The sequence below is a fragment of the Mytilus californianus genome, unplaced genomic scaffold (assembly GCF_021869535.1).
Source record: "Mytilus californianus isolate M0D057914Y unplaced genomic scaffold, xbMytCali1.0.p SCAF_12, whole genome shotgun sequence".
Lineage (NCBI taxonomy): Eukaryota > Metazoa > Mollusca > Bivalvia > Mytilida > Mytilidae > Mytilus > Mytilus californianus.
In genome coordinates this window covers 51,486,293-51,506,775 of record NW_026262604.1, presented here as the reverse complement: position 1 = coordinate 51,506,775, position 20,483 = coordinate 51,486,293, and the positions used below count along the sequence as shown (strand labels likewise).

The window sequence follows — 20,483 nt, the reverse complement described above, 5'->3', positions numbered from 1 at the left end:
TGCTATTAGGACCATTTAGTTTGCTGATTTCTAAATTTCAATGCTGTTGATTTTAGATTTTTTCTAAAACTGTTACAATAAACAATTGCTAATTTAAATTTCCGTTCTAAAAATTACATATTTATAAAGCAACACGAATGTATTTCACTCGCCACTATGTTAGACATGGCAATTCTGAGATAGTGGAGGTTGAAATTTTTTATCACGTGACTTTATTCTATGTTCTCAAATGCGATTAAGCAAATCAGATGGTTAAGACTGGTTCGCACTTATAAAATTCGAGCACACTTTTCTTTTTCGATCAACTCATCCTGCAGAAAACGTACGGTCAGGTGACATTACCCGTAAGATGACATTTCATGCAAACGACGTTTTGTTGGTCGAAATAGGCCTTACTTTATGACTTATTCACGTGATTTGTGTATGTGCAATAACATTGGATACGGACTATCTTGAAACTCCCGAACTGTATTCGATTTCATGTCATTTTTATGAGATGGACAACACTAATTACAACATTGTACAGCACACAATTTGTGACTTCTGCTTTTAAACACAATTCAAGAGGCAAAATTATTAATCATTCTGACATTATTTCATATAAGTGTTTATTCCTACTTCAAATAACGTCTCATGATGGGTTTTGTTTAAATGAATTTACAAACTTAATATCATTCTATCCAAATTACATTAATATTTTTATCTTTAATCTACATTATACAGAGATTGCATGCAGAGTATATGTACATGTATCTAGTGTACCCGGTGTCATATGATTATTACGTGCAAATAATCAGCTGAAGGTTAAATATGTCATCAATGGAAATTTCTATATGTCTATTAATTGTTTATTTTCTAATTGAAAATATAAAGTAATCATATTGTTTTAAAAGATTCTTTGCCAGTTCAAAATTACATGTGGATTTAAAACAACACACCGTCATACTATAGTGTTCTGTACTGTTTTTTGGCAGTATTGCGGGCGTTTTTCGTGGAATAGATTTAGGATTATTTGTCGAGTCGAGCAGTTTCAGTGGAAATATTCTTTTTATATAGAAAAACAGATCATTACGTACGAATATTGTTGTACTGAATAGGATATTTACATGAAATGGAACATGTTTTATCAATCTGTTTCACAATTTTCACTTAATTCATAAAACAATAATGGCATTACCCGAATATGTGATAACTTTAATAGGAAATGACACAGTAGGGAAAACATCTATAGTGAACAGATTAAAATATAGAAATTATCAACCGCACTACCTCTATACCCAGGGTAAGTTATAAATGTATGTTAATTCTTCTCCATCACAGGGGAACACATCTATAGTGAACAGATTAAAATATGGAACTTATCAATCTCACTACCTCTATACCCAGGATAAGTTATAAATGTATGTTAATTCTTCTCCATCACAGGGGAAAACACTTATAGTGAACAGATTAAAATATGGAACTTATCAATCTCACTACCTCTATATCCAGGGTAAGTTATAAATGTATGTTAAATCTTCTCCAGCACAGGGGAAAACATCTATAGTGAACATATTAAAAAAATATAGAAATTATCAACCTCACTACCTCTATACTCAAGGTAAGTCGTAACTGTCTTTTGTACTATATCAAGACAGGGGAAACATCTAGTTTAAACAGATCAAAATGTGGGACTTGTCAAAATCACTACATCAATACACAAAGTAAGTTATAAATGTTTGTTGTACTCTATCAGAGTATGGACACATCTACTTTGATCTAAATGTCTATTGTACTTATCCAGAGTTTGGACCCAGCTACTGTAAACATACTAAAATATGGGACTTGTCAATACTATTTCTTCTATACACAGGGTAAGTTATAAATGTATTTTAAACTTATTACAATAGAGTAAACCTCTATAAATGTAAACAGATTAATATAAAGGGCTAAGTATCTCATTACCTCTAGTAGAGAGGGGAAAACATATATTGTAAACATATAGAATAAGGACTTATAAACTCCACAACCTCTTTACACATGGTTAGTTATAAAAGTATTTTGTACGCCATATTTGTGAGGAAAACATCTATTGTAAACATATTAAAATATTGGACCTCTCTACCTCTACACACATGGTAAGTTATAAATGCATTTCCACTCTATCACGCTAGGAAACATCTATTATAAGCAGATCGAAATATGGAACACTCAACCGCTCCACCTCTATATACAGGATAAGTTATAAATGTCTTTTCTACTGTATCACATTGGAGTAAACCACTATTTTTTACGCTATCGCGCTAGGGAAGCATTTATTGATAGCAGATCAAAATATGGAGCTATCATCCCCACAGCCTCTTTATACAGTGTAAGTTATAAATGCATTTTCTACTCTATCAAATTGTGGTAAACCTCAATTGTAAACTCCATTACGTTAGGGAATCATCTTTTGCAAGCAGATCAAAATATGAATCTTATCATCCTCACAGCCTCTATACACTGGGTAAGTTAAAAATGCATTTTCTACTGTATCACATTGGGGTTAACCTCTATTGTAAACTCCATCACGTCAGGGAATTATCTTTTGCAAGCAGATAGAAATATGGAACTTATCAACCCTTCCACCTCTTTATACAGGATAAGTTACAAACGTATGTTTATACTGTATCACTTAAAAATGTCATTGGATTAGACTTCTATTGTAAACTCTATTACGCTAGGGAAACAAACATTTCGAGCAGAACAAAATATGGAACTTCTCAACCTCATCACCCATATGTTCAGGATAAGTTATAAATAAATTTTTTCTACTGTATCACATTGGAGTAAATCTCTATTGTAAAGTCTATAACGTTACGTAAACAGCTATTGCAATCAGATCAAAATTTGAGGATTATTAACTTCACAACCCCTTTACACAGGGTAAGTTATAAATGTCTTTTCTACTCCATTCGAAAGTGAAAACATCAATTGTAAATAAATTTAAATAAAGTACTTATCAACCTATCTGCCTCTAATAACAGTGTAAGTTATAAATATATGTTTTGCTTCATATAAGTGGAGGAACCGTCTAGTGTTAGCAGATTAAACTATCAACTTCACATACTCTATACATAGGATAGGTATTAAATGTATTTTCTACACACTGCGGGGAAAACATCTATGTAAGTATATCAAATATGAGACTATCAACCTCAATACCTCTATACATAGGGTTCACCCAACTGCGATTACTCTCAAATATCATATTCCTTGTATTAGATTTGTAATAAACCCACAAGGTAAATTCTGCAAAATCGTCAGGTAATGAGCAGGCACAAAAATATAATTATTTATTTCTAACAGTACGAAATATTGGAGTTCATGTGATTACTTACTTAGTCCTTTTGGAATTCATTTGATTCCTAACTTAGTTCTTTTGGAGTTCATGCGATTACCAACTTAGTCCTTTTGGAGTTCATGTGATTCCTAACTTAGTCCTTTTGGAGTTCATGTGATTCCCAACTTAGTCAATATGGAGTTCATGTGATTCCCAACTGAGTCCTTTTGGAGTTCATGCGAGTCCATCAGTTTTGTTTGCTACTATATTTGTCTAATCAATCGATTTATTATATTTGAACATCGATAAACCGCTGCTGGCTTAATTCATAAGTAAGCAAGGGAAGATTTGGCCACGTTAAGGGGTTAGACCTTGGGTATGGGACACAAATTTTTCAAATATTTTGGAAGTCATTTATGCGCTTTAACCTAACAGTTGTTGAATCAATGACTCAGTTTTTATGTTGTTTAAATTTGGTTATGAGAATGATGCAGCAGCATCTAAGAAAACTGGACAAGTTTGACTGCGCCACGAGTTTAATCAAAGATTTACATTTATATGAAAGATTCAAAAATCAAAAGCTGGAAAGATAGAAAATCAACATTCATACTTCATTTAGATAAAATCTTGGAAGGTTTAGGAAAATTCATACTGATAAAATGGATTTAACAATGAAGTTATGATTTTTGAGTGCTAAGGAATAGGATGTGCTTTTTTGTTTTCAAATACAAACGGCAATATTCTATAAGATATGATATTAACAACCGTCCTAGTACAAGCTATTGCTAACACATAACCTACATTAGCCCAAAGATAGTACGTAGATAGTGACAGACTGTCTTTTTTCTGATAGATAGAATTTAACGTCTGTTAAATCGATGACAGGGGGATTTTATGCTATTGGGGGGAATGAAACCAACGATACCTATTATAATGTTGTTATCCCAATTCGTCCCAATGGTAATTATCCAACACTGGTGATTACTGATTTTCCTTTTAAACTTGACTACAGTGTATTGGGACTATATAATTTTCACTTTAAGCCCACCAATAAAAAAATGGCAAAGTGAAACTGTAGAAGGTTTTGTAGAAAAAAAATCTGTCTAAATACAATTTTTCTTATGTCTAATTTGTTTGACAATTTTGTCAATTTCAAACGTTCACATTACATTAAAGGTTGTGATTATAAAGGTTTATAAACAAGAATCATGATAATTGATTCAGCATTTTTTGGAGGAATTAAACAATAACTTTTTTTCTTTCAAAATTAAAGGTGTTATCTGAATGTGTGTCAGATTTTTAAATTATTAAATAATTCTAAGCCATTAGAATTTACTATAGATATTACAGTGACATCTCAGATATTCTATAAAATATGTCTCTTCTGCGCATGTCAACAGTCACTGATATTCCTATTGAGGACATATGCAAAAATAAAAAAACAAACAATATGTTATGTCCTCGACGCGTTGTTAATGGTACCCCAAATCTTGTCATATTCAAAGTAACCTAAACATAAAATGCAACGGTCAATTTCAACAATACTTTGGTAGATGATGCAAGGAGTACTTTTTTATAGTGTAAATATAAGAAAAATCAAATGAGAGAGGACAATTTTCGGGATGCTTCACACAGAGAAAGTTCGGCCATGTACTAAAATTGGTGAGGGATGTTGAAAGGGATCGGACAAGTTCATTTTTTTTCATTTTCATATGGAATGAACAGGGCAGGAAGATTCGATTTTTGCTGTGCAGTACTCAACGTACATTTTTGGCGGCGTGAATACAAAATATATGTTTGAACATTTCAAAGATCTGTCTATCATTTGAGAAACAATCAAGGTATCTGCAGGCCAATGGCATAAAAACATTTGACTCCACTATTTGAAAAAAACAAAAACAAAACAAAAAAACACAGCAAAAAATACCGTCAGATCAATATTTAACCCCACTATTTATACTAGTATTATTCAGTTATTAAAATTAGATTTTGATCAAAGGAAAAATAGAACACAGCAAAACACAGCAAATAAAACAAGTTAAAAAAACAATTGTTTTAATGACATTGAAATACTCATTGTCATTTGATTACAAGAGGGAACTATGATGCATCATGCTTTAATAATATTTAGGTACAATTGTACTCGAGTATCTATTGAGATAAGTATATAATTATAGTATTTATCGTATCGTTGAGTCTTATCAACTGACCCAAATTAAATCAAACAATGTTATAAATATAACTTCAGAATGTCATTAATGTATACGATTTATCCAAGCTTTAATACTATTCTTTATTTTTTCAATTATCAATGCTGTCATATTCAATGCAAAACATGCAAGGAAAGTAAAAAAAAAAATTCTAATTCAGGACATTAACTAACGTCACCTTTTAAGGGTAAAAGTCTATTAGTGTTTGCACTCCTCACTTAATTGGTTACGTTTCCTTATAATAACATATTTAAATCTATTATATTTAAATAAAAATAACATTTGAGCTGCGTCGAATAGAAATGAACCTTATGCAAATGAATATCAATACATCTGTTAACTTATTTCGGGTTGAAAAATCTTTATGCATAGTCTGTAAATGTTTTTAAAATGTGTTGATGCAAGAAAAACTACAAAACAGACCACAATTCATCTTTTATTTCGTATTTGAATGCCCCAAAATCAATCAAATTCTTTTACATATACATGCATACGTACACTTGCATAAGATCGATTTCTATCCTACACAGCCCATTTTTTAACATGATGTGTCTGGAGCATTTTGAGTATTACCTTTATCAGAACATTAAAAGACAAGTTTTCTAAAACATTTGAATACTTGAAGGAGAATATGACTAAAAACCAAAACTAATATAAAACTAAGGAGATGTGGTATGATTACCAATGAGACAACTATGCAACAAAGTTCGAATGAAGTGGATGTGAATAGGCAACCGAACGGCCTTCAACAATGAGAAAAACCCATACCATGTAAAAGGCCCTGACATGAAAAATATGTAACAATTCAATCGAGAAAACTAACGCCTAAATCATAACAAAACTATTTTCTAAAAACAAACATGACTGACATGAACCAACGACAACTACTGAACTACAGGCTCCTGACTTGGGACAAGCACATAAAAAAATGTGGCGGGGTTAAACATGTTTGTGAGCGCTCAACCCTCCCCTAACCTGGGAGAGTGGTGTTACAGCACAATATAAGAACAAACTATAAAAATCAGTTGAACATAGCTTCACTCATCAGATCGATATAAAGCATGAAATATCTAACAAAAACTCAGACCGGACGTGGTATTTACACATTCCTAACAACAAAAAAGTAAACATAATGTACTTGAATATTGGCTGTCTCCTTTTCTTACAGGGGTTGATAAAGTTAGAATACCGAACTTCGAAGTTGGAAACGACTTAGTTAGTTTATTAATTTTGTAAGTATATTTTCATTTATTATGTTCATGTTTAAAAAAAATCAAAAAAAAAATCAACGGTTCAGTGAACCATTTACACATTTAATCCGTTAGTCAATTTCAGAGAACCGCCTCAGTGACTTGGTGTTAGCGTGTTCGCCTCGAATGTGGAAGATCCTGGCTTTGAACGCCTATTGGACTTAGTTGATATTTGATCATTGATGTTTGCTACTCCTTTGGAAAGCAGACGGTGCTTATATATAAGAGCAAAGACGTGGGTTCCTCGGCGACATAATAATGTTATCGGGTTCGTTGACATATCTTCCTGCGGACGGTTATTTTTGATAGTTGATATACTAGTATAACCATATCGATATTAGAACAATTTGATGATTTTATCTTATTTTTTGACAAGGTATACATAAGTGAAGCACTAACTGTTTACTTTTCGTCGTTGGTTTTGATTGTCTCATTGACAATTGGAATTTTCTTCTTTTTTTCAAGCTCAAATTACGCAGAATGTTATCATGATTTCAACAGTATGATACACGCACATAGACAAAGTTTAATTTGGTGATAATAGAGGCCAATAAGGAATCAGGAAAAATGAAACAAATTAACATCAATGTGGCAAGCCAAAAATTTGTGAAGGTTATCAATAAAATCGCATGCCTTGTCAGCAATGTGTTAGTATGCATATAATTAAGCCAGCTATTGAGCCAAGAGTTCCAAGTTGTGATGCGTTATCACGAGTTGGTTGACCGTTGTGGAATATTTTCTAGACACATGACAACGGATATGTTCCAATTGTCGTAACCTCAATCCCGTCTTCTATTTTTCTCGAATGTGACCTACCGAATTAGATTTATCACCGAGTTACATGAGCAACACAACGGGTGCCACATGTGGAGCAAGATATGCTTATCCATCTTGAGCTTATGAGATACCCCAGGGTTTTGGTGGGGTTCGTGTTGCTCAGTCTTTGGTGTTCTATTTTGTGTTATGTGTACTGTTGTTTGTCATTTCATTGATTTTCGTTTTTTTTTCGCCATGGCATTTTTATTTTCTCTTGGTGCTTGAGCTTTGAATGTCCCTTGGTAACTTCCGCTTCTTTGTTATTCATCTATAAATACATATAATGTTATCGATTTATGAGTTTGAATTTCCCTTTGGTAACTTTCGCTTTTCTTTTTTAACACAGGACTTTTCAGAGCTTTGGCTGTTTTTTATGGCGAAGAATTGTTAAAATATCTTTATTTTTGAGCCTCGTTTTTTTCCTATCTAATTATGATTGTGTCGCCTGCTAGCGAAGCAAAGGGATAACTTCAACCATCTTGTGTCGTCCTTTTCGTCTGCATAAAACATTGCTTCTTAAGGTGGAACATCGATATATATTTTTTCACATAGAATTTTCTTATACATTGCCGAAATGTTGACTTTACCATGCTTTTTGCATGCTATATTATAATCCAAGATGGTGGTATACAGTCAATCAACTGGGCACAGATGCGTAATTCATTTCAGGTAGGCGGTAATGGTAGCCTTTTCCTCAATTCCTCTGCTCATATCGTAAACTTGGATGTGAATGATGGCTCGTTTCGAAGCTAGGACATTTTTACATATAGTGGTTAAATCTTCAGGGTACAAAGTGAGATTCATTTTTCCGTAAATTAGCACACCCCGAAAATCCTTTCGTGATGCGGCTCCTCGAGGTAAAAAATCCTTTTTTTCACACTGTGACAATAAGTTCTTTGAAAATTTTGATCTTTGCATACATTTAATAACTCCATAGTTTTTACACATTTATTCTATTGTCCTCTACTCTCCAAATCAGCACAAATAGTTAAGCTCAGTCATTTGTTAAAAATTGAAACATGTCCAATATCACTACAGAGATTTTTTGTTTACACACAACTTTTGTGTTCCTGAATTCGAGGCGCATTATATTTGAAGATTTTCTTCTATCATTGTATTAGAGGTGGTAAATTTTATGTCGAAGTTCATTTGCTTTCATTGTTAACAGTGTTTAGTTGTTTGTTAGTGTTTAACTCCACTTTAAGAGTCCTTGACTATGTCATGGCAGTTTTATTGAAGTACCCGAGGAGAAACTGGTTACCCTCATCAATTTGATCGGAATCGCACGCACGTCACAACGAGCTAGGTCGGAGTTCACAAAGACAGAGAGGACAAACTAGTAATATTTACCTGTAGAACTACTTAGACTGTTCGCTCTCAGATGCGCCTTGTTTATAGCGGTTTCAACAATAACTTGCATTAAAATTTATCATATCTTCCCTTTTCAGTGACACAGGTGGGCACCATATACAAAGGGGTATTATTCATAAGTTTATAGACGCTGCAGATGTAAGTTTTTTTACTTGCTTAAACTTATTGTTCGTGCAATTAGATTAATTTACATTAGAGACTTTGGGGTAAATGATGACTGAATGGATAGAAATATATTATATCATTTTGAGCTGTGTCGGATAGAAATCGACCTTATGTATGAATATCAATACATCGGGTTGAAAATATCTCTACGGAAAGTCTGCAACTGTTTGAAAATTGAATTGTTATAAGAACTCCCACAAACAGACCAAATTCCTCTTTTATTTCGCATTTGAATGTTCCAAAATCGATCATCAAGTCTAATACATGTACATGTATACGTACACTTGCATAAGGTCGATTTCTATCCGACGCAGCTCATTTACAATATTTGTTTAATCTTTGTGTATTTAATTGTGACTATCTTATAACAACAGAAGAGTCGTCTTATATGTGAGTTTTACTATTGTGTCCTATTCCTGGCATGTTGTTGCATTTTAAGTGTGGATTTTCATGGCGGGTGATGTATGCATAGCAGAAGTAGCTTTCTCTATCTTTGTTTCGTTTGGGAGTTCTGGCGATTCCCTCAAGATTTGTTCTGAATTTTGATTTGTACGTTTTAAAGGGATTTGTTTCGAAATTTGAAAAAAAATATCTCTAGCGATTTCGAAAATTTTCCAAATACGGCTAAAGCAATTTATGACTTAGGGTAGTAAAAACTGAGTTTCAAAAAATTCAACATATTATAAACAGCAAAAAATTCAACATATAACAAACAGCAAAACAATTACAGAATATAAACATAGCAATGATATTTGTGTCGGTTTTCGCATGTGGCTCAGGATCTGTTAACCCTTCCGGAGCACCTGAGGTCAACTCAGGTTTTTTGGTTGGGTTTGTGTTGCTCAGTTTTTAGTTTTCTATGTTGTATTTTGTGTACTGTTGTTTATCTTTACGTCGTTTTTGATTTTTTGCCACGTCTTTGTCAGTTTGTTTTCGATTTAACAGTTTGAATATCCCTTTGGTATATGTTGCCTCTCTCTTATGTCAACACAAAAGTTCGATGATACCCTCGTGGAGAAAAGGTTCACAAGCAGTGACATCGATCCAATGAACTAGCTGGCTTATAATTTGGTACGCCAGTCGTGCGTTTTGTCTTAATATGAATCGTCAAATTAGAGACGTTAAAGAGTATACAAATCAGAAAATTCTAAAAAACATGATAAATACGGCTAAAGGAAATCTGTGCCTGGTGGTAGAAGAACCTTAGTATTTGGAAATATTCAACATTTTATAAACAGTACATTAACAACAACAAAAAATCGGTAATCTACTATTGCCACTACGGTTTCAATATCTTACTTACGAAAAAATGCTTATTAAGAAAACATTTTTTCTGCAATGTCTCACATTAATCAGCTTCTAATTTCTAATATATCATTTATTTGTCGAATTAAACAGATTTGAAACTGTTATACATTGTTGCTAACATTCATTGTATTTGCTTTGTAAATCAGAAAAGAAAGTTATGCTAAAGATTATCAATCATATCCTGAAACAGAAGGAATTTCGTAAAGTCAACATGATCTATGTTTTATTTTTCAATACTTCAGGCTGTCCTTATTGTCTATGATATTTCGAAGGAAAAGTCTTTCAAAAAGATTCCTGAGTGGATACAAATGACAAAGAAAAAGGTATATATTATATTTACATTTTGACTTCAGTAAACAAGTTAACAGTTCCTCCACGTTGATAATATTTTTAATGTCCAATGCCACCTTTGGAACGTAATTAATATGGAGAGGTTCTAATTTCACCTTTACAAAGAAGTAAGCACAGAAAGGTGACACTGTTACCTTTTCTTATCCCATTATCCCATCGTAGTTTACATAGATGAGGGTCTTTTTGGGGGAAGTGGAGGTTTTCATTTCTTGCTTCTTTAATTTTTAATACCATTTTCTCTATCCTTTATCTATGCTGACCATTATTTTTGATGCTTTAATTTGTTTGCTTTTTTTTCTGTTTATTGATTCTTTCCTATTTTTGCCAATGTGATGTCCGAAATCGAACCTTACAGAAAATACTCATAAAAAATATCAGGCTTATGATTTGGTACGCTTGTCGCGCTTTTCGTCTACATACGATGGCGCTTGAATCAAAACAGTTGAAAACAAATCTGAAACTTTGTGCCAAATACAATTTTGTCCAAAAGTTTTAATGACGACAAATGTAACATAATTAAAATGAATTCAGTGTCCGATTGACGTCAACTTAGAAAAATATCATGCTGATTTACGGAATGGTGTCCTACGTATGAACCTGTACAACCTTTCTTGTGTGTTTGTGTGCTATGTGTGTACTAGTTGTCATATTGGCTGGTGATACCCGCTGGCACGAAACGTCCACCAACTGTGGCATCGACACAGTGGTTGTAAAATCTCAACAGAGATACCAGGATTATAATTTGGTACGCCAGACGTGAGTTCCGTCTACATAAGACTAATTAGTGGCGCTCAATTCAAAACAGTTGGAAGGCAAAGTCGGACACTAAGTTGAAGAGCATTGAAAACCAAATATTCCGGAAAGCTGATCCAAATATGACGGTCTAGACAGTTTGATGATTTTGCTAAACCACACATTGATTAGATTTATACCGTGTAATTGCCTGCCATATCCATTTAATACATTGCATTTTATTCATTTAAGAAACAGATTCTACCCCTTTACCCTTTAACTACCATATTTATCCACATTGTATAATGCATATCTAACAGAGAACAAAATAATCAGTAATGATTGAATATTATTTATGATAAAATCCGAGTTGTTTCCGTCACATGAATCTACCAATAATAGCAAAAATGTTTAACAAAAAATACTAAACTCCGAGGCTGATTCTAAAAGGGGAACTCCATAAAAACTCACAAAATTGAAACGCTATCAATCAACGGAACAAGTGAAAAATAACTGCCATATTCCTGACTTAGTACAGTGGGCGAAAATTGGTTTTATAGCTACCTAAACCTCCCACTTGTATGACACAGTTGTTTATAGTTCCGTAATATTGACAGAAAAAAAAAATGAAAAGTGAAAGATAAAAGTGTAAAGTTTTACGCATACAGATAGAACATTTTTATAGTCCTGTATAATATTTTTGTTCGATATTATATTATCATAAATATTCATATTCTTGTATTATGTTGAGTTATAACATCCTTTTTTCTCTACAGAAGCTTCAAGATGTCAATGAAAATTCAGCGACTTGTTCTTCAACAGAGGTAGCCTAACTTATTTTCGTTCTCGCAAAAGTAGCATCATTTAAAACATTTTGCATCAGTACTAATGCTATCACCTATGGCTTTATTAGTGTCAACTTTAAATGTATTAATACAAGGGATCGCTTTTTTAAATTTCGTTAAATTTTGGAATTTTTTTTCCCAATAAAAATGAATATAGCTGAATATGAGCAATCATACATAAAACTCTGTTAAAACACATTTTTAGTAAGCAACATCAAATTTTTACATGAAATATAACGTCTAATACCATGTATTTCAAAAACAGAGAGAATATACTAAAGGGTCTATAACAATATACATGATGAATAAAAAGAAAAACAGCGAAAAGACACATAACAATAACAAATTACCTTACAGAAAAATCATCCATCAACAAATAGGGGTAAACTCTTGTGATCCGAAATAGTACGCAGTTCATCCGCATCTAATGGCACCCGTCGTGTTACCCGTTCCAAGTACAAATACGGTGAAAAGTCATATTTAGATAGGGAGGTTTAGCTAGCTATAAAACCAAATTTAACCCACCATTTTCTTCGGGAAATGCCTGTACCAAGTCAGGAATATGATAGTTGTTTTTCACTTGTTCCGTTGATTGATAACGTTTGATTTAGTCAGTTTTTCTGGACTTCACCTTTTTTGAATTTGTCTTGGAGTTCGGTACTTGTGTTATCCCTTTTTTCGATAATTTCTCAATCGTGAAGACGACATTGTAGTTACGACAAGTTAAATTGATTGATTGATTGTTGGTTGCTTAACGTCCAGTGGCAAATATTTCATGCATATTCAGGACGAGAACAAGTTCACAATAAATACAATAGGTAGGTTCTGTAATAGATTAAGGGATAAAGGTCGGAGAAATTTAGACTGCCACGGGAAATGAGGGTATATTGGATAGGGACAGAAATTTAGCCTTGCAACAGGTCACCTACGGACCCCTCAAAGAGTTGTTGCAAGGGTTCTTAACGTGCAAAAAGCGTGGCACTCTCTTTACACGAGGCATCGGATTTAACGTCCCCATTCTGACCGGACGTGGCTGCAAATTTGTACATCCCGCACAGCCAAACGGACGCCCCACTTTAGCACGGGTTTTACTGCCGGTCGGAGGAAGACCAATGGTGACCATACTTCTATTCCCCAGTCACCCTTGGGGTAACGACAAGTTAAACATCTGTGACATACAGTGTATGGTCAAAAGTATAAAGTCCCTTGTGATTATCAATATATATGTCATATAAAACTACTTTTTTCATACAAATATTGTGGGATCATTTATGGTAGGATTCTAATCATCTCTATACCAAAAGAAGCAAAATTGTCACTTGTGTGTTTTTGTTTTGTTTTTTTTTGTTTTATTTTTGTAGTAGGGCGTTCTCATTTTCTAATGATATAAACTCCAGTATTTTGTTTTTATCATTAATTATCTATATTTTTCAACCAAATTGAATTGTGAAAATTATCATGCATGATTCTTATCAAAAGAAAACGAAACAATTGACGACAAAACTTTGACGAAATAAAAAATATACTTTAGACTATTTTTAGTCTTTTATGATCTTGTTTGAAAAAATCCAATAATAAATATCTTCAAAACAAATTTTTGAAAAAAATTGATTTTGTATGAAATATATAGCAAAAAAGAAAGAAAGGTAACGAATTCTTTTGGCAATGCACTGTAGGTATTTCATCACGGTCAATTAAACAAAACATTACGGCGTCACTAAAACCTTTAAATGAACAATTCAACTTAACAATTTGGAATCCTTGATGAAATAGCTTCCTTGCAAGAGGTATGTCAAACTCTCTATCAAGGAAATCATGTAAGGGAAAAGCAAAACCCGGAATAGTGTATCTACAGGGATATGTACTCTGTATGCATGCGCTGTTGGAATGTTGCTACCAAGAAATAGAAATTTAAATTCTTTTGTTTGTCGTAATGATAAGTTATCAACCTACCCTTATTGTCAATTTCTATATAAAAGAGACACCCGTATTATGGGTTTTTCTGCAATTTAGAATGCATTGTGACGTCACAATTTCCATTGAAAAAGCATGCATAGTACGAACTCCTATGACGTACGAAAACATATGATCTGACGGTAATAGTTTCATAGGTATCTTTTATTTCCAATTCTTGGGAAAGATTAGTAAACAATGTTACATAGTCACCAAACTTTGAACTATTCAGTGACAGGATATCATCAATATAGCGGAACGTCAAGTTAAATGTCAGCTTTTTATCATGTTTTCTTCTGGGAAGCTCGTTTACGAGGTCTGCCTCATAAGAATAAAGGTACAAGTGGACAAGTAGAGTGGTACAGCTAGTTCCCATGGGAAGGCAGACTGTCTGTCGAAAAAAGCGTCCTCTCAACGTAACAAATATATTGTCAATAAAAAACATCCATCATCTTCATGATATCCGTTTCAGTCAAATTTTTGTTTGAATCAGATTGGTTTTTAACAAAATGAAAAAGACACTTTATTGATTTCGTGTGTCCGAGGCACATTTCTGATTTTAAACATTTAAACACTTGAAAGCCAAGGAAATAAAAGATCTAAACACGTGAAGAGATATATATGATCAGAGGGACCTAAAAAATTCATCTAAGGTCAACTTTGTAACAAGTATGAATTAACATCTTAGATGAACGTTATTACATGTTCTTACACGGAATTAGTTATATCACTATCTATTTCCACAATTTTGATCTTGTTTGTACTTACACAGACAACACGACGGGTGCCACATGTGGAGCAGGATCTGCTTACCCTTCCGCAGCACCTGAGATCACTTCCGTGTCGTCACTCTTTAGTCTTCCATGTTTTGTTTTGTGTTCTGTTGTTTGTCTTTTTTTTTTTTATTATTTTTTTGTCATGGCGTTGTCAGTTTATTTTCGACTTAAAAGTTTAAATGCCCCTTTGGTATCTGTCGTCTCTCTTTTTGGTCCTCTGAATAACGACCACGGTAGGTAGTGCATGGTGGATTACTCAAAAACAAATACAATTATATTTTTTTTATTTAACAGGATGATGACCCGCTCTTGATGTTAGTAGGAAATAAAACAGACCTTTCAGCAACTGATATTCGATGGAGCAGTGAAGTATGTTATACATTTGATTAAATATCAAGTAACGCATTCAAATTTTGACATATCATTGAATTAATAAAGATAAATAGGATTTGCACTTGCCTTTTGTGTTTAAATATATTTAAGATGATATACATCTGTATGTTCCTAATTGTGTCGGATATACTCTTAACTTAAAAGCTACTCTATCAAGATTATGAGGAAGGACAACGACGTGGTCACCATCCTCAAATTGGTATACACCTTGAGAGTGTCGAAACTCACAACAAAGTTTTTTTTTTTAAAGTCATCGATAACACCAAACATATTATTTTGATACGCCGTACACGTGTAGTCTATATAAGATTACATGTATATAATCAGTACCATCTGAAACATAAAGTTAACCTGTTTCTTGAAAATTTGAACAGTGCTTTTCAAAATGATCAAAATATCTCATCTCTCACAAGTGAATGCTTTTCAGTTAACCATAGTCATAAAAATCGGAAGGTTTGCATTAATTTTGACTACATAACTGTGTTATATTTTGGCATATATTGAACAAAAAACGTTTTTGATTTATATTTAATTCCGTTGACTTTTCAAAACCATACTACAAACTTCACACTGTACACGAGGAACGGCGACTTTTACTGTTACATGGTCGGCATCATGATATTAGTTACACGTTACAATGTCTGAACTTGCAAGAATATTTTTTTTCAAAGACATCAGTACTCGGAGTACAAAATCTATGCTCGAAACACCAAATGAAGTATTTTGATTGGTTGAATGCTTATAACTTAGTACGCTAGATGCGCGTTTCGTTAAATTAGATTAACCAGTGACAAGATGATGTGTGGATTTCCCATTCCATATTTTTAGGTCCCGATACCTGATAATTGACATTTGATTCAAATTTTGTAATATACAGGTTTTATAGCATTCGTTATTGTACTACTATTTTCAGAATGACAGCGACGAAACCAAAGAAATTAAACGTTCTGTGACAGAACATCAACTTAGAAAGGTACGTTCACTCTGAACATGTGTTTATATTGACATTGATATAGAATACATGTGTTTATATTGACAATGATATAGAATACATGTGTTTATATTGACATTGACTTAGAATACATGTGTTTATATTGACATTGATATAGAATACATGTGTTTATATTGACTTTGATATAGAATGATCATGTTATCCTGAGTTAAATGCGTAATTTTATAATAGGATAATTTTAGGGGTTAGTATTGTGTAAACTAGGACAGATTAACTCACAAACTGAATACCGAACGGTTTTTGTGTAAAGGTATGAGTCAGCGGCCTAGTTTTCAAATCAGTCACCTCTTAAAAAATTTGCTTAATCACCTATAAATAGTATAACGGAGGCAACTTGCGATTTACAAGTCGCACAGATAAACAAAAATGGCGACTGACAAGGAAAATCGAGATTTCCGAAACGACCAAGAACTAATACTGTCGACAATTAAATGAAATAAATACAACGGCGATTTGAACATCTTGGATTTAACATTCAAAACTATTTAAGCAGGAAACAGAGGGACTGTTTGAGTTATCATTTTACTTTACAATGATTTTCGTCATGAAGATGTTGCGTAATCACTCAGCTGATTTATTCAAATTTTAATAATTACAAACCGACCATACAGTAACTGTTGTAATATTCAGGGGTGGGAATTAAAGGATAATTTTTTGATACTCATTGAATAAAAATTATTATGAATGTATAAAGTAAAAACGGCTGATAGATTTTGATTGAAAACGAAACGCTCATAGTGAGCTTGTGATTATAGCAGCGTGTGTTGTTTCCACGACTATTTCGTTAATAAGAGAGATGTCTTTTATAAAAAAAAATATAGGATTGACAGATATCTTCATTTGCAGGCCTACAATAATTCACGAGAATCTCAAACTACAACTGGTTTAATGTCCTGGACATTCAATAATGTTTTACAAACTTGTGACCACATGAACAGTGGTGAAAAGTAAAATAACAAAAATACCAAACTCCAAGGAAAATTCAAAACGGAAAGTCCTTTATCAAATGGCAAAATCAAAAGCTCAAACACATCAAATGAATGGAAAACAACTTTCATTTTCCAGACTTGGTACAGGCATTTTCTTATGTAGATATATGAATTAAATTTCCCAATCATTCTCAAGCAGTTCTTTTAAAAAAAAAAACAAAAACCAAGTCATCAGATACAAAATGGGATATACTAGCAACACATTTTATTTCAACTTAAATTCTAACTGACAGTACAAATGATATGACTAAATGAATAACAACTATATTGTCAATACAATTTTATTAAGAGTTTATAATATTTACAGTGTCATATAAATATACTGCAGGTATTTTTATTTATTGCATATATAAAACAATTTCCTTAAAGTATATGTCATAGATAAGCATGAAAACAATACACTAATGAAACGGTAATGAAATTTCACTTCTCCAAGAAGTTGACCACTTCTCCCTACTCTGTCGTCACTTCTCCCTCCAAAATCCTAAATGAGGCACTGAGTCCAGTGATATAATATAGATCAAAATTATCAAAACATATGGATCCAATAAAGTCTAGTGGAATTCTAAATTAACAATATCCACCCATCTACATCGAAATTCAACATAAAAACTCCTTATCCATATTTTTGAAGATACGGTAGTAATATTACAAATTAACAAATGCTTACCATATTTTTTGATTGCTCAATTTTGAGTTCTCTTTGAAGTGTTTCGTTGCATGTTGATTATGATTACAGTCCTGTATTGTTTGCATGCCCTCTATCTTCGATGAGGTTTTTTTTATCTTAAAGATGGTAATATGTGTATATTAAGGTTAGTGCTACAGTATTGTCCTACCACAAACAACAATTTTAATCAGGAATTTATAAAAATTAGAAGATGTGGTATGATTACCAATGAGACAACTATCCACCAGAGTTGAAATGACGTGGAAGTCAAAAATTTCTTGAGACTTTTTTAAGAAATGTCATTTGATTTCTGTTATTAAAAAATATGAAGTTCATCGATATTTGTATTCTTTTTATATTAAAGTCCCTGTCCTTATGTGGTATAATATATTTGATCTCTAACCCTAATGGACTTGGTTTCTTGCGAGTAAATAATGCAGTAGACCGTTTCCTAACCGATTTGATACTATTTCTATATATATATTTACATGAGATATATCAAGTGTGATTTACTTTATAGACGGCAGCTGCAAACAACATAAGTATGTACAAAGAAGTCAGTGCTAAAGCTGATATAAACATAGATCTGACATTTAAATCAGTGGTGGAAAAACTTATAGAACTGGCAAGTATTCAAAGCAAAAACGAATTTACCTTTTCGTCATTTTTTAAAGGTGATTTGTTTTATTTTCTTGTGTAGCAAGATACAGCCTATTACCGACTATGACTACGGCAGCTACAATAGAATCTGTGGTTCTGGTTGCCATCAAAACAAAAATGTTTGATACCGTGATATATCATCTGTTTCCCTGATTGCCAATAAAAATAAATGTGTTTGTTATCTGGCAATATGATTTGGGTTCTTGATTGTCATTAAAACAAATATGTTTGATACCGTTCAATATCTTCTGTTTTCCTGACTGCCAGTAAAAACAAATGTTTGTTATCGTGTACTACAGCAGATTTTAGTCTACTGTTCCGATCGCCATAGTAATACAATTGATTTTTGCTATCGTGTACTACAGTAGATTTTATTCTACTGTTCCTATCGCCATTGTAATACAATCGATTTTTGTTATCGTATACTACAGCAGATTTTAGTCTATTATTCCGATTGTCATTGCAATACAATCGATTTTTGCCATCGTATACTAAAGAAGATTGTATTCTATTGTTCCAATTGTCATTGCAATACAATCGATTTTTTGCTATCGTGTACTACAGAAGATTGTATTCTATTATTCCGATTGTCACTGAAATACAATCGATTTTTGCCATCGTGTACTACAGCAGATTTTAATCTTTTGTTCCGATTGTCATTGGAATACAATCTATTTTTGCTATCGTGTACTACAGAAGATTTTAGTCTAGTGTTCCGATTGTCATTGCAATATAATCGATTTTTGCTGTCGTGTACATCAGATGAGACGTCTTATCTACTGCATCTGCAGTACCGATAGCCGGTAATAGGATGTGGAAAAGCTGCTTAAACATTATATATGGAGGTTCATATTCTTAAAATATAAATATTAAATTAGTCTTCGTTAAGTGAAATAGTTTATCATGATATTTTTTTCAGCAAAAAATGAAAATACCGCTATTGTACTTTTAAATTTGCTGTTATAAAATTTCGAAATCATTTTAAATTCAGAACTGTATCTCCCTCATAGATAGCTCTGGTTCCTTTTCACCAGTTAAGCTATATTTTGTGTCCTTTTTGTTTAATAAGCTCTTCAACGTTTGTTTAAGTTTGTTGACTCACAAATATTTTGGCCTCGTGCATTACTGAAGCACCGTGACTGAAGAGACATTGATTGTCGAAATGCGCATCTAATGCAGTAAAATTGGTACCGTTAATGTTATTACATCTGAATGCAATAAAAAGAAGAACACTTTCATCATTGCTTTGTTGTATATTTCAGAGAGGAACGTCTAACAGTAAAGTATTGAAAGGAAATATGAAAGAATCAAAGTCATGGCATAAATTTTGTGACATTTTGTGATGAATATTTTACATGTCTAGAAACAATTTTGTGATATTTTGTGATTAATATTTGACATTTCTAGAAACAATTTTGTGATATTTTGTGATGAATATTTGACATTTCTAGAAACAATTTGTGATATTTAGTGATGAATATTTGATATTTCTAGAAACAATTTTGTGATATTTTGTGATGAATATTTGACATTTCTAGAAACATTTTAAAGAATACTCATCTATAATTCATTTTGATAACCGCTGTAAACCCTTAATATTTGAAACATATATACAACATGAGTTTCGTAATAGAAATAGATGAAAAGAGATGTGGACCAAGAACCATATGAGAGGGTCTGA

General features: G+C 32.7%; 1 protein-coding gene and 1 long non-coding RNA gene across 2 annotated transcripts; both read left to right on the top strand.

Moving 5' to 3' along the window:
- Nucleotides 1-1,036: 1,036 nt before the first annotated feature.
- LOC127721981 (uncharacterized) lies at nt 1,037-9,078 on the top strand. The gene is made up of 3 exons (XR_007991560.1): nt 1,037-1,282; nt 6,680-6,743; nt 9,026-9,078. It is a non-coding gene; the product is annotated as an uncharacterized LOC127721981 (long non-coding RNA).
- A 1,596-nt stretch (nt 9,079-10,674) lies between these two features.
- Nucleotides 10,675-20,145, top strand: LOC127721116 (uncharacterized). The gene is made up of 6 exons (XM_052227793.1): nt 10,675-10,744; nt 12,281-12,328; nt 15,373-15,447; nt 16,385-16,444; nt 18,663-18,767; nt 20,065-20,145. The coding sequence occupies exons 1-6, from the start codon at nt 10,730-10,732 to the stop codon at nt 20,143-20,145; spliced, it is 384 nt and encodes a 127-aa protein (XP_052083753.1). The 5' UTR covers nt 10,675-10,729.
- The last annotated feature ends 338 nt before the right edge of the window (nt 20,146-20,483 follow it).